The 14,710-nt window shown below is 35.4% G+C and overlaps 1 protein-coding gene across 1 annotated transcript in view; it reads right to left on the reverse strand.

Annotated features, from left to right (window-relative positions):
• DNAI4 (dynein axonemal intermediate chain 4) overlaps nucleotides 1-14,710 on the reverse strand; it is a 75,138-nt gene that overhangs the window by 29,816 nt on the left and 30,612 nt on the right. The window contains 2 exon segments of the mRNA XM_054720914.1: nucleotides 207-415; nucleotides 9,535-9,729. Of these exon segments, the coding sequence (XP_054576889.1) occupies nucleotides 207-415; nucleotides 9,535-9,729 (404 nt within the window).

The following is a 14,710-nucleotide window of genomic DNA, read 5'->3' on the forward strand; positions in this document are numbered from 1 at the left end:
AGTGAGTGCAAAGGGTTAAAGAAGAAAAACATTTTTCATAATTATATGCATTTTCCCTGTTTTGAAACATGAATTTTCTTTAGTCATTTTAAAACTAGGGGTTATGTCTAAATACTTTCCTAATATAAAAAAAATAATAATCCTTAGGACTTGAAAGTTGTCCTTAAATGCTAGAGATGGAATTATTAAAATATTCAATAACTTACTGGATTAGTTTTATTCCAGGCAAGGCTGCTCACATTAAGGCCTTTGGTTAAGTCACAGGAAAAGGACCAAAGTCGTTCCAAATTGGCTGGTATTGTTGATTGTTCTTCACCTATTTCTATTTCTTCTTCCTCTTCCTTCTTAATCTCTTCTTCTACCTGTTCAAGTTTTTTACCTTCTGGAAGGTCTTTAGGCTCTTCAGGTTGTGGTTCTAAAATTAAATCAAATAAAAAGATTATCGCCTGGCCAGCATGACTCAGTGGTTGAGCGTCTACCTATGAAACAGGAGGTCATGGATTCTATTGCTGGTCAGGGCATATGCCTGGGTTTCGGGCTCAATTCCCAGCATGGGGCATGCAGGAGGCAGCCTCTCATCATTGATGTCTCTCTCTCTCTCTCTCTCTCTCTCTCTCTCTCTCTCTCTCTCTCTCTCTCTCTCTCTCCCTCCCTCCCTCCCTCTCTGAAATCAATAAAAAAATGTATTTTTTTAAATAAGATTATTCTCTTCTAATCTATAGGACCCTGCCTAAAGCTCCAAACAGCATCTCTACCACCAACACTACAAGCACCATTGGATCTGCTGGGTCATCTGGCCCAAGTGACAGGGTACCTTGAATAGTTCTGGCTGGCCCTGTTGCAGAATCTCCTATTCTTCTGGCTTCCCCTCAAAACTAGCAGCTTTTCAGGTCACTCAACAAGCCAGAGGAGCACATCCAAATGAGGAATACATTGCCTCCAAAATGCAAAGAGGTCCATTAGGCATTGTGCCTCTTTTATGGTTGCAAGAGGGGCTGGATAAAAGTATATCAATAAAACGGTCATAAACATCTGTGTGCAGTTTTTTGTGTTGATATTGGTACCCACGTTTTTCTTATTTCTTGGTGTTAAATAAGAAAAAAAAGTCATCACCATACTCAAGGTCATACTCCTGTGTTGTCTTGTACAAGTTTCATAGTTTTGCATTTTACATTGTGATCTATGATCCATTTTCAGTTAATTCTGGGTATCTCGATTCTTTATTTTGCATGTAAATGTCCAATTGTTACAGTACTATTTCTTGAAAAGACTATCTTTTCTTCGTTGCATTCTTTACTCCTTTGTCAAAGATCAATTGACTCTATTCATGTAGATGTTTTTCCGGACTGTCTATTCTGTTCTATTGATCTTTGTGTCTATTCTTTCACCAGTAATCACTGTCTTAACTACCATAGCTTTATAATAAGTCTTGAAGTCCAGTAGTGCCACCAGTCCTTTGACTTTGTTTTTCTCCTTCAATACCGTATTCACTATTCTGGGTATAATAGCCTTTTTAAAGTCCTTGCCTGCTTTTCCATCATCTTGGCCACTTTTTTCATCTGTTTTTGTTGACTGAGTTTTCTAATAGCGTGGCTTATATGTTACTGCTTTCTCATACAACTAGTCTTTTTTTTTTTTTTTTTTTCTGGATGCTATACATTGTAAATGTTATAGTATTGGAAGTCTGGATTGTGTTTTCTTCCTTTATACAGTGTTCAATTTGTTTTGAAAAGCAGTTAACTTACTTTCAGATTAGCTTGATTTTTTTAAAGCTTTTTGTAAAGGATTGTTTGTTGGGGGATGGTGGTCCTAAACTAGACTTTAGGGTTAGTCTAACCCTACTGTTAAGGTATAGGTCTTCTGCATATGTACTGAACACCCCAGGTGTGCAATAAGGTCTCTACCTCTGGCCAGTCAGAACTCAAATGTCTCTCAGACCTGAATAAACTCTGACACTAGTTCACCTTATATATAGCTCCTGGTGGTTGTTCTTTGTTTACTTTCTGCAATTTTACCCCAATATGCACAGTTTTTGTTTCAGGCAAAGACTCAATGGTAGATGTATGCATTTTTTTCCTCTTCATAGCTTCCTCCTGCCTGATTATTTATCCCACCAATTCCAGTCACTTCAGACTCTCTGAACTCTTATCTATACAGTATCTGTATGTCATCAAGTAGCAAAACTACATACTTTGCTACAATTCATCTCTCTGCCCTGTGGTCTCATAATTATCTACATTATAACCAAAAGTAAAAGTACTGTTTCATCTTTTTAAAATGGTCAACTGATGGGTTCCACATTGCTATGATAAGTTTCCAGTTGTTATGGGCTAACTGTATTAAACTTGCCCTCCTACCATAAATAAATATAAAACTATATTTATGAGGTAACTTTGTTTTCAGGCATTAAACAATAGGCATTGCACAACTGTGAACACCATGGTCAAGCACACCTTCAGCCTGGGACAATTACCTCACCACTGTGCTGGGAAGTGAGGGTAGCAAAACACAGCAGCCTAGCTGAGTTGAGGAGGCAGAGATAAAAATACACAAAAGCAGATTGTTACGCTGAGTAAAAAAAAAACAAAGACCAAACTATATATTGTTTATAGTAGACACATGTTAAACATAACAATAAAAATGTTATAAGTAAAAGGAATAAGGATAATGCAAATAATAAGGATAAGAAAGTTAGTGAGGCTATTATTAATGTTATACAAATTAGGCTTCAAGACAGAGTATTACCAGAATAAGTATGGGCATTTCCTAATCATGAACGTGTAAATAATGATTTGTAAAAAGGGTAGCATCCATAAGGCAGAATACTTTTAAGTTTGAATGTACCTGATAACAAAACTCTCAGATATATAGAGCAAAATTAATAAACCTAAAGGGAAATATAAACAAATTTATAATCATAACTAGAGATTTAAATATTACTCTCACATTGATAGAAAGGGTCAACAAAACATCAATAAATAAAGGGGAGGATGGGAGACATCTGCAATACTATCAACAATAAAATATATATATTTTTAAAGTCAATAAAGATAAAAATTGAAAATACTATCAACAATTTGACAAAATTAACATTTTAAAAATACCACACCAAATAACAACAGAATATAAAATCTTCTTGAGTATAAAACAGTCACCATATGCTGGGCCATAAAACAAGTCTCGATAAATTTCAAAGGATAGAAATCATATGGAATATGTTCCCTGACCACCACAGAATGTTAAATTAGAATTCAATAAGAAAAATTTGCTTAGCCCTAGCCGGTTTGGCTCAGTGAATAGAGCATCAGCCTGCAGACCGAAGGGTCCTAGGTTTGATTAATTAAGGGCATGTACCTTGGTTGCAGGCTCATCCCCAGCCCAGGCCCTAGATGGGACTTATGCAAGAGGCACCAATCAATGTGTTTCTCTCATATCGATATTTCTCTCTGTCTTTACCTCTCTCTTCCACTCTCTCTAAAAACCAATAGAAAAATATCCTCAAATGAGGATTAAAAAAAAAAAAAGAAAAGATAGTTTAAAAATTACTAAAAACTGAAAAGTAAAAGAATACACCTCAAACTAACCTATTGGTCAAGAAAATCCACATAAGAAAAATTAAAAGTTAACTGAATAATTATGAAAACACAAGATATCACAATTTGTGGGATACAGCTAATATAGTACTTACAGGTAAATTTATTGTATAAAATGCCTATCTTAGATAAGAAAAAATGTGTAAAATCAATGACAAACTTTCTATCTTAAAAAACTGGACAACTAGACTAATAAAAAAGGAAAGAAAATTTACAAATGAATATAAAAAATTAAATAGGTGATATCACTATAAAGCCTACAGCAATTAATATTAGGTAGAATTTGAGGAGAAGATATTATTAAGAGCTTTATGCAAATAACTTCAACCACATAAACACAATTTACTAAAATTGACACAGATAGAAATAGAATATCTGAATAAACCTATATTGGTCAAAAAAATTAAACTTGTAATTTGAGAATTTCTTATCAAGAAAACTCAGTTCCAGATGGGTTCACTGGTAAATTTTATCAAGCAATTAAAGAAGAAGTAATACACATATTTTTGGAATATAGAGAATGACTTTCAAAACTCATTTTATATGTCTATCATAACACTGATACAAAAACCCATCAAGGGATTTACAGGAGGAAAACATTGCAGAAGAAATATGCTGCATGAACTCAGTGCAAAATTCTTAACAGAATATTAAAAAATTGAATATACCAACATATAAAAAGGATAATACAATATAATCAAGTGAGGCTTAACCATAAGGATTCACTTTGTTTTAGCATTTGAAATCAAGCAATGTAATTGGCTACGTTGACAAATTAAAGTAGAAAATTTATATGATCATTTTAATGAATGTAGAAAAAATATTGGACAAAATCCAACACCCACTTATCTTTAAAAATGTCTAGCAAACTAGAAAGAGAAGGAAATTTCCTCAAATCAATAAACTGCATCTATAAAAAAACTGTATCTAATATCAAATTTAACAATGAAATGTTGAATCTTGCACTCTAAGTCCAGAACAAGTTAAAGATATTTGCAAACTTGGGGCAGGCAAAGATTTCTTAGAGAGGACATTGAAAACATTAACTACAAAAGAAAAAGCTGAAAGAGAAGACCTCATCGAAATAAAAAAAAAATAATAAAAAAATTCATCAAAAGACAAATATATTGGCAAGCCATAGACTTAGAGAAGATAGTTGCAATACATGTATCTTTCAAAGTGTTTGTATCCAGCCCTAGCCAGTGTGGCTCAGTTGGTTGTATATTGTCCTGTTCACCAATAAGGGGCAGGTTCAATTCTCAATCAGGGCACATAACCAGACTGCGGGTTTGATGCGTGCAGGAGACAACAGATTGATGATTCACTCTCACATCAATGTGTGTGTGTCTCTCTCCTCTCCTCTCCCTTCCTCTCTCTCTTAAAGGGGGAGAGGGGAGAGTTTATATCCAAAACATATAAAAATAAGTTCTGACAAGTTGATTTTTTTAAAAAACAAAAATTAATTTTAAAGTGAGCACAAAATATGCTCAGCCGGTGTGGCTCAGTGGTTAAGTGTTGACCTATGAACCAGGCGGTCACAGTTAGATTCCAGGTCAGGGCACACCCCAGTGTGGGGCGTGTAGGAGACAGTCAATCAATGATTCTCTCTTGTCATTGATGTTTCTATCTCTCTCTCCCTTCATCTCTGAAATAAATTATATATATATATATATATATATATATATACATTCCCATCTTCCATCCATGAAAGATGTGAATATATATAAAGAAGTGATCTATCAACAGTTTTGTTTTTAAAATGTCAAAATGCACAGTATAGCCGAAACCGGTTTGGCTCAGTGGATAGAGCGTCAGCCTGCGGACTGAAGGGTCCCAGGTTCGATTCTGGTCAAGGACATGTACCTTGGTTGCGGGCACATCCCCAGTGGGGGGTGTGCAGGAGGTAGCTGATCGATGTTTCTCTCTCATCGATGTTTCTGACTCTCTATCCCTCTCTCTTCCTCTCTGTAAAAAATCAATAAAAATATATTTTTAAAAAAAAGAATAGAAAAAAAATGCACAGTATAAAGTAAATTTCAACCTTATAACTCTTTATAGGATTAAAAGTTTATGAATGTGATGAAAACATTAAATATCAACCTGATATGAGAGAAAGGACATAGATTTTATTTATATATTTATATATATATATAAAATATTAAAGTAGGCACAGAATAAAATTGAAAGTAAAAAATATTAATAAAAAAATTTTAAGTAGGCAAAGGACTTGATCAAACATAACACAAAATAAGATATACAAGTGACCAAAAAAAAGCACATGAAAAGTACTTAATATGACTAGTCTTTATGGCATTAAAAAGATTGCCAACATCAGGTGTTATCAAGAATATAAAACAACTGGTATTCTTATATTGCTTGTGGGTTATAAGATGGTACAAGTACTGTGGAAAGGTATTTTTCAGTTTCTAAAAAAATTAAACATACTAGTAATTCTACCCAATGATCCAACAATTTTATCTCTAGGTAATTACCCAAGAGGAATGAAAATGTGTCCACAAAAAGACACAACAATGATCATAGCAGCTTTATCCATAATAGTTCAAAACTGGAAACAGTCTAGGTACCTATCAACAGATGAATGAATATATAAATTATGAGTGTTTTCATAAAATGGAACAGTACTTGGGGAAAAAATAAACTACTTATATACACATCAACCTAGATGAATCTCAAAAACATTATGTTGAATTAAAAAAGCCCAACACCTAATAATACTTACTATAGGAACCCACTTATATGATATACTAAAACAGCTAATCAATAGTGAGAGAAATCAGGTGAATGTTTTCTATGGAGGAGAGGGGGTAAACTGTAACTGGAAAACTGCACAAGGGAACTTTTTTTTATTTTTTTCTTTATCAATTAAGGTATTTCATATGTGTCTTTATTCCCCTATTGGCCCCCACCCCCCCTCACTCATGCCCTCACCCCCCTGTTGTCCGTGTCCATTGGTTATGCTTATATGCATGCATACAAGTCCTTTGGTTGATCTCTTCCCCTTACCCCCACCCTCGCCTACCTTCCATCTGAGGTTTGACAGTCTGATGGATGCTTCTCTGTCTCCGGATCTATTTTTGTTCATCAATTTACGTTGTTCATTATATTCCACAAATGAGTGAGATCATGTGATATTTATCTTTCTCTGACTGGCTTATTTTGCTTAGTATAATGCTCTCCAGGTTCATCCATGCTATTGCAAATGGTAAGAATTCTTTCTTTTTTTACTGCAGCATAGTATTCCACTGTGTAGATGTACCACAGTTTTTTAATCCACTCATCTGTTGATGGGCACTTAGGCTGTTTCCAAATCTTAGCAATTGTAAATTGTGCTGCTATGAACACAGGGGTGCATGTATCCTTTCTAATTGGTGTTTCTAGTTTCTTGGGATATATTCCTAGAAGTGGGATCACTGGGTCAAATGGAACTTTTGGGATTGATGGATATATTCCCTATTCCTATTAGGGTATTAGTTACACAGGCTTATATATTTTCAAAATGTATCACACTACATAGTTAAAATAACTGTATTTCATTGTGTGTAAATCTTATCTCATTAACAATTTTTCTATGGTATTTTCATTTCTTAGATATATTTAAAGAAGTGATCTATCAACAGCTTTGTTTTTAAAATGTCAAAATGCACAGTATAAAGTAAATTTCAACCTTATAACTCTTTAAATATAGGATTAAAAGTTTATATATGTGATGAAAATGTTAAATATCAACCTGATATGAGAGAAAGGACGTAGTTTTTGAATATTCTTGGATCTATGTAAACAAAAGGTTTACAACCATTTGTCACACATGCTATTTTGTAACGTGACTTTTTGATGTAGGCATATAGAAGTTTGATTTTGACTTGAAAGATCAAGAAAGATCTCATGAAGCAGTTTGCTCTAATGCATTCATGAAAGATGGGAATACAATAGACAAAGATGATGGGTACAAGGGTGGACTGACAAACATAGTACAACTAAAGGTAAGGCAGATTTTAAGGCTAATTTAAATTGGCTAATTGAAATAAGCGAATATTATAGAAAAATTAATTGTACTGGACAAAAAGCAGTTCCTAAAGTGTTAACTAAAAATTTTATTGGTAGTTCATCTCATGATAAAATTGCATAACATGTAATGAACCTAAAGCAGTCAGATTATAGTGCAAAAAATTAAAATTTAAGCTATCAAGACTACATTATAAAATTTTCAAAGCCTCCTAATATTTAAATCAAAAAAGAAGGGATAGTAGAAGAATATCATGTAAGGAAAAATATCCTGTAAGTAAATTACATCTAGAAAATTTTTACTTTAGAAAATCAATTGTAATGCTAACAGCAAGACACCCATGAAAAACACACATGGTGTCAAAACAAGCCAGAGGAAAATCATTTGGGCAAAAAATGAAAAAGGATTCCAAGTCAAATTTATAGAAAAGATTCCTTTATTAACTTTTGGTCGAAAATATGTTTGTATATTTTCAGAAAACAACTCCGAGACCATGTGGATGCTGGCAACAGAAAGGAATTGACAGGAATGCTCCAGCCATGAAGACAGAAGAGAAGCAATCCAGAGATGGAAGACGCTGACGTCACCTTGCCATACTAGCAGTCAGCAGCTGTGAGTCACTGCAGGTTGCCCAGGACCAAACCAGAGAGGGCCGGACCTGCATTACCACCATTTGTCCACCATCCAAAACTGAAATATCATTGCTGACATTTACACATAAGGAACTGTTTGACATTGAAATTGAGTCTCAAAAGAAATGTTGGCCCAGAAAGAAACTCACTACAGAATGATTCATTTGCCTTTCAGCATAACCATTATTGCTTGTCTCATTTTCGGTTCTTATAAGTGTATTTCTAGTAGCACATGATCTCACTCATCTAGGGGAAATGATGAACAACATAGACTGATGAACAAGAACAGACCCAGAGACAAGGAGGCATGGATCAGACTGTCGGACCTCAAAGGGAGGGTAGGGAAGGGTGGGGATAAAGAGGAGAGATCAACGAAAGGACTTGTGTGCATACATATGAGCCTAACCAGTGGTCAAGGACAACAGGAGGGTGGGGGCATGCCAGGGGAGGGGTTTGGGATGGGAATGGGGGGATGAGGACAAATATGTGATACCTTAATCAATAAAGAAATTTAAACAAACAAACAAAAAAGGTAAGGCAGGAATGTTCAGGTTTTGTTTGGGGATCGTCAGGTAAGTATAACATGGATAACTTTTAGGGTCTCCAAAGTCATACCATGAAATGAAATAGTCTGTGGCCATATTGCAAGTATCTTTGTATGATACATATGAAGTTTGTAATGGGAAGGTTCTGAAGTTTTTTAGCAGGTAAATGCCATGTTCAAACCTGTGTTTATGATACATCAGCATGTCAGGATGGTAGAGAGAAAAGAATTGGAATGGATCAAAAGATCTTTATTGAATGCCTAGCTTTGTCATAGACTATGTAACCTTATAAAGTTTCTATAGCCTTTATTTTGTTCATTCAAGTATTGAAAGGTTGAATTAGATAATCTCTAAAATCCTTCCAAATATTTAAGAACTTGTGGAGATGGAATTTGTAGCAGTGAGAAGAGGAAGAATGAACCCACAATAAAATTAGGAAGTGGTAATAAAAGCCAGAACCGGGGAGGTATCAAAGGCAATGGAAAAGGAAGTTTGAATATGAGAGAATATTTAATGCAGGGCCAAGGGAGCCACAGATGTTTATGAGTTTTAAATCTAAGGAACTATGACTTGCTGTGGGCCCTCTAGTCTGATTTCTGTTACTTGCATTTTTAGTGCCAAAAGCTATATAAATACATCTTCTGGTAAGTGATATCCCAGTTGATATTACACTTAGAAGTAATAACACCATTTAATTTTTAAAATTAGTTCAGTGTGTTTAAATTTTATTTTTAAAATACCTTTTAAAATAGGAAGCTGACGATAAGCTGCAAGTTTGGGCTGAAATACGTTTTCCATTAGAACTCGTTCCATAAAAAATAAGTCCTGATGAAACTTTTCAGATTTGAATATTGCTTCTGAGTGGTCTACTTCTTCATCGTGCTTTTTAGCCAGAATTGCATTTTCTATTTCCATTATAGAACTAGCTTCACTATCTGTAAAATGCAAACATAATGTAATGATAAAATAATCCAAATAATATTAAATGATTCATGCATTCTAAATATTAAAAAATGACATTTGTCACTTCTATTTGTTTTCTTCCAGGATTCAACAACTTCAGGAGACATTTGTTGAATAATTTTTATGTACCAAGCACATGCAAGATATACATATATTATCTCATTTTGGAATTTTCAGTCATTCAAAAATGTATTATCTTCCCAAAGATAAGCAATAATAACCTCATTAGGTAATTTTCATTCATGTCTATACATTTTTATTCCAATTAAAACAAGGTAATCAGTCTTCAGATAAAGGTCTGATCTGATGGTTGCTTTATAGGAATATTATATTACTACTGTGTTAATTTTTTATTGATGTTAGAGTAATTTATCAAAAACTGCGTGGATGAAAAACATGCAAACTTAGAGTGCTGTAGGTTATCAGTTTGGATGCAGGTCTCACTGGGCTAAAACCAAGAAGTCAGAAGGGTTATGTCTCTTTCCAGAGGGTCTAGAGGAGAATTTGTTTCCTTGTCTTTTCCAGCTTTGGACCCACCCACACCCTTCCCCCATCTTCAAAGTCACCAATATTACATCTCTCTGACCTTCTGTTGTTGCATCTCTCTCTGACCAAAGCTGGGAAAGGTCCTCCATTTTTACATACATGGGATTAGATGGAGCTCACTCAGATAATGCAAGATCATCTTCTCCTTTGAAGACCTTTATTTAATCACATCTGGAAAATCTTTCCTGCCATGTAAGGTAAGGTATTTACAGGTTCCAGGTATTGGGATGTATACATTTGGGGGGGAAGTATTATTCTGCCTAGCACACACTTAGCAGACTCCTACTTTAAAAAACAAATAAAGGGGCCGAAACCGGTTTGGCTCAGTGGATAGAGCGTCGGCCTGCTGACTGAAAGGTCCCAGGTTCGATTCCAGTCAAGGGCATGTACATTGGTTGTGGGCACATCCCCAGTAGGGGGTGTGCAGGAGGCAGCTGGTCGATGTTTCTCTCTCATCGATGTTTCTAGCTCTCTATCCCTCTCCCTTCCTCTCTGTAAAAAATCAATAAAATATATTAAAAAATAAAAAAACAAATAAAGCGATTAAAACTTCCGAAGCATTTGGAAAGATGGCTGCCGACGGGAAGTCAGACTGCAAGATAGTGTGTGAGTAAGAGAACAAAGGGAGAGTATGTGGTCGCATGGGGAGTGTTTGTGGGAGAGAGACAACTATATAACCAGACACCTGGAGAAGAGAGATCATGGGGAGACAAAGAAACAGCCCGCTTATGAAAGAAAAGCAGGCAACAATAGAAAAGGAAGTAAACGAAATGGAGGCAAGCAACCTGTCAGAGAAAGAATTCAGAGAAATGGTCATAAGGTGGATAAAAAGAATGAAAGACAAATGCAACAATATGTATAAGAACTAAGAGGAAATGAAGAAGAACCAAGAAGAAATGAAAAATGACATCGCTGCTGTAAAGAACTCAATAGAAAGCATCAAGGGTAGACTAGAAGAAGCAGAGGACCGCATCAGTGAGCTAGAAGACAAGGTAGGAAAAAATACCCAAGTAGAGCAGCTTCTAGAAAAAAAAATTAAAAAGCAGGAGGAGAGCCTAAGGGAACTTTGGGACAACACAAAATGAAACAACATCCACATAATAGGAGTGCCGGAAGGAGAGGAAACTGAGCAAGGAATAGAAAACCTGTTTGAAAAAATAATGACAGAAAACTTCACTGATGTAAGGAAGAAAAAAGCCACACTAATCCAAGAAGCTCACAGAGTCCCAAATAAAATGAACCCCAAAAGACCGATGCCAAGGCACATTATAATTAAATTGGCAAACACCAACAACAAAGTAAGAATCTTAAAAGTGGCCAGAGAAAGATAGAAAGTTACCTACAAAGGATCCCCCATCAGACTAGCGACTGATTTCTCAACAGAAACACATCAGGCCAGAAGGGAATGGAATAAAATATAAAAAGGCATGCAAAGGAAGGGTCTGAATCCAAGAATACTGTACTCAGCAAGGCTATCAATCAAAATTGAGGGTGAAATCAGGAGCTTCACAGACAAAAAAAGGACTAAGGGAATTTATTACTACCAAACCAGCAATGCAAGAAATGCTAAAGGGTCTGCTGTAAAAAAAGAAATAGGAAGCAGAGAAGGAACACAGGGGTAAATAATAAAAATGGTGACAAACAAGTACTTATCAATAATAACTTTAAATGTAAATGGATTAAATGCCCTACTAAAAAGACAGAGGGTAACTGAGTGGATAAGAAAACATGACCCGCCAAGGCTGGTTTGGCTCAGTGGATAGAGTGTCGGCCTGCGGACTGAAAGGTCCCAGGTTCGATTCCGGTCAAGGGCACATACCTTGGTTGCGGGCACATCCCCAGTAGGAGGTGTGCAGGAGGCAGCTTATCGATATTTCTCTCTCATCGATGTTTCTAACTCTCTATCCTTCTCCCCTCCTCTCTGTAAAAAATCAATAAAATATATTTTTTTTAAAAAAAGAAAGAAAACATGACCCATATATCTGCTGTCTACAGGAAACCCAACTCAGAAAAAAAGACACACACAGACTGAAGGTGAGGGATGGAAAAAGGTTTTTCAGGCAAATGAAAATTTAAAAAAAAAGCTGGTGTAGCAATACTTATATCTGACAAATTAGATCTCAAAGTGAAGGACATAACAAGAGATAAGGAAGGCCACTTCATAATACTAAAGGGAGCAATCCAACAAAAAGAAATAACTCTGGTAAACATATACGCACCCAATACAGGAGCACCCAAATACATAAAAAAAACTCCTGAAGGATATCAAGGGAGAGATTGGCAGCAATACAATCATAGTAGGGGACTTTAATACCCCACTATCACCATTGGACAATCCTCTAAACAAAAAATCAACAAAGAAACATCAATTCTAATTGACTCACTAGACCAGATGGAATTAATTGACATCTTCAGGACATTCCACCCCAAAGCCACAGAATATACATTCTTTTCAAGTGCACATGGGTCATTTTCAAAGATAGACCATATATTGGGTCACAGGCAAAGTCTCTTCAAATTCAAGAAGATAGAAATCATATCAAGCATCTTCTCAGATCACAATGGCATAAAACTGGAAATCAACTACAATAAAACAATCCAAAAAATCAAACACATGGAGACTAAATAGCATGCTATTAAACAAGGACTGGGTTACCAGAGATATCAAAGAAGAAATAAAAAACATCATGGCAACAAACGACAATGAAAACACAACAATCCAAAATCTATAGGACACAGCGAAAGCAGTCTTGAGAGGGAAGTTCATAGCTCTACAAGCCTACTGCAAAAAACAAGAAACAATGGTAATAAATTACCTAACCCTACAACTCAAAGAGTTAGAAAGAGAGCAACAAGAAAAGCCCAGTGTAAGCAGAAGGAAGGAAATAATAAAGATCAGAGCAGAGATAAGCGACATAGAGACCCAAAAATCAATACAAAAGATCAACAAAACCAAGAGCTGGTTCTTTGAAAGGATAAACAAGATTGATGAACCTCTAGCCAGGCTCACCAAGAAGCAAAGAGAGGACCCAAAAAAAACAAAATCAGAAATGAAAGAAGAGAAATAACAACAGACCCCACAGAAATACAAAGGATTGTTAAAAAATACTATGAACAACTCTATTCCAACAAACTGGAAAACCTGGAGAAAATGGACATATTCCTAGAAAAATACAACCTTCCAAAACTCAATCAGGAAGAATCTAAACATCTCAATAGGCCAATAACTATGGAAGAAATTCAAGCAGTCATCAAAACGCTTCCAGCAAACAAAAGCCTGGGGCCAGACTGCTTCACAGGGGAGTTTTACCAAACATTCAAGGAAGAACTAAAACCTATCCTCCTCAGACTATTCCAAAAAATTCAAGAGGAAGGAACACTTCCAAGCTCATTCTATGAAGCCAGCATCACCTTAATACCAAAACCAGATAAAGACAACACAATGAAAGAGAATTATAGGCCAATATCCCTCATGAACATAGATGCCAAAATCCTCAACAAAATTCTAGCAAGTTGGATCCAGCAGTACATCAGAAAGATCATACACCGTGACCAAGTAGGATTTATCCCAGGAATGCAAGGATGGTACAATATCCGCAAATCAATAAATGTGATACATCACATAAACAAACTGAGAGATAAAAATCACATAGTTATATCAATTGATTCAGAAAAAGCATTTGACAAAATCCAACATCCTTTCTTGATAAAAACTCTCAGCAAGGTGGGAATAGAAGGATCATACCTCAACATAATAAAAGCCATATATGATAAACCCACAGCCAACATCATACTCAATGGGAAAAAACTAAAACCATTTCCACTAAGAATAGGAACAAAACAAGGATGCTCACTCTCACCACTCCTGTTCAATATAGTACTGGAAGTACTAGCCATAGCAATTAGACAAGAAGAAGAAATAAAAGGCATCCAAATTGGACAAGAAGGAGTAAAACTGTCTTTTCTATGCAGATGACATGATATTGTATATAAAAACCCCGAAAGACTCCATAAAAAAACTATTAGACTTAATGAATGAACTCGGCAATGTAGCAGGATACAAAATTAACGCCAAGAAATCTATGGCATTTCTATACACCAATAGTGAACTTACAGAAAGAGAGACTAAAAAAGCAATCCTATTTACCATCACACCAAAAATATTCAGATACCTAGGAATAAACTTAACTAAGGAGGTAAAAGACCTATAGGTGGAAAACTACAGGACACTGAAAAAAGAGATATAGGAAGACATAAACAGATGGAAGAACATACCGTGTTCATGGATTGGTAGAATCAACATCATTAAAATGTCCATACTACCCAAAGCAATCTATAAATTCAATGCACTCCCCATTAAAATACCAATGGCTTATTTCACAGACCTAGAAAGAACTCTCCAAAAAT

Source organism: Eptesicus fuscus, chromosome 9 (assembly GCF_027574615.1).
Source record: "Eptesicus fuscus isolate TK198812 chromosome 9, DD_ASM_mEF_20220401, whole genome shotgun sequence".
NCBI lineage: Eukaryota > Metazoa > Chordata > Mammalia > Chiroptera > Vespertilionidae > Eptesicus > Eptesicus fuscus.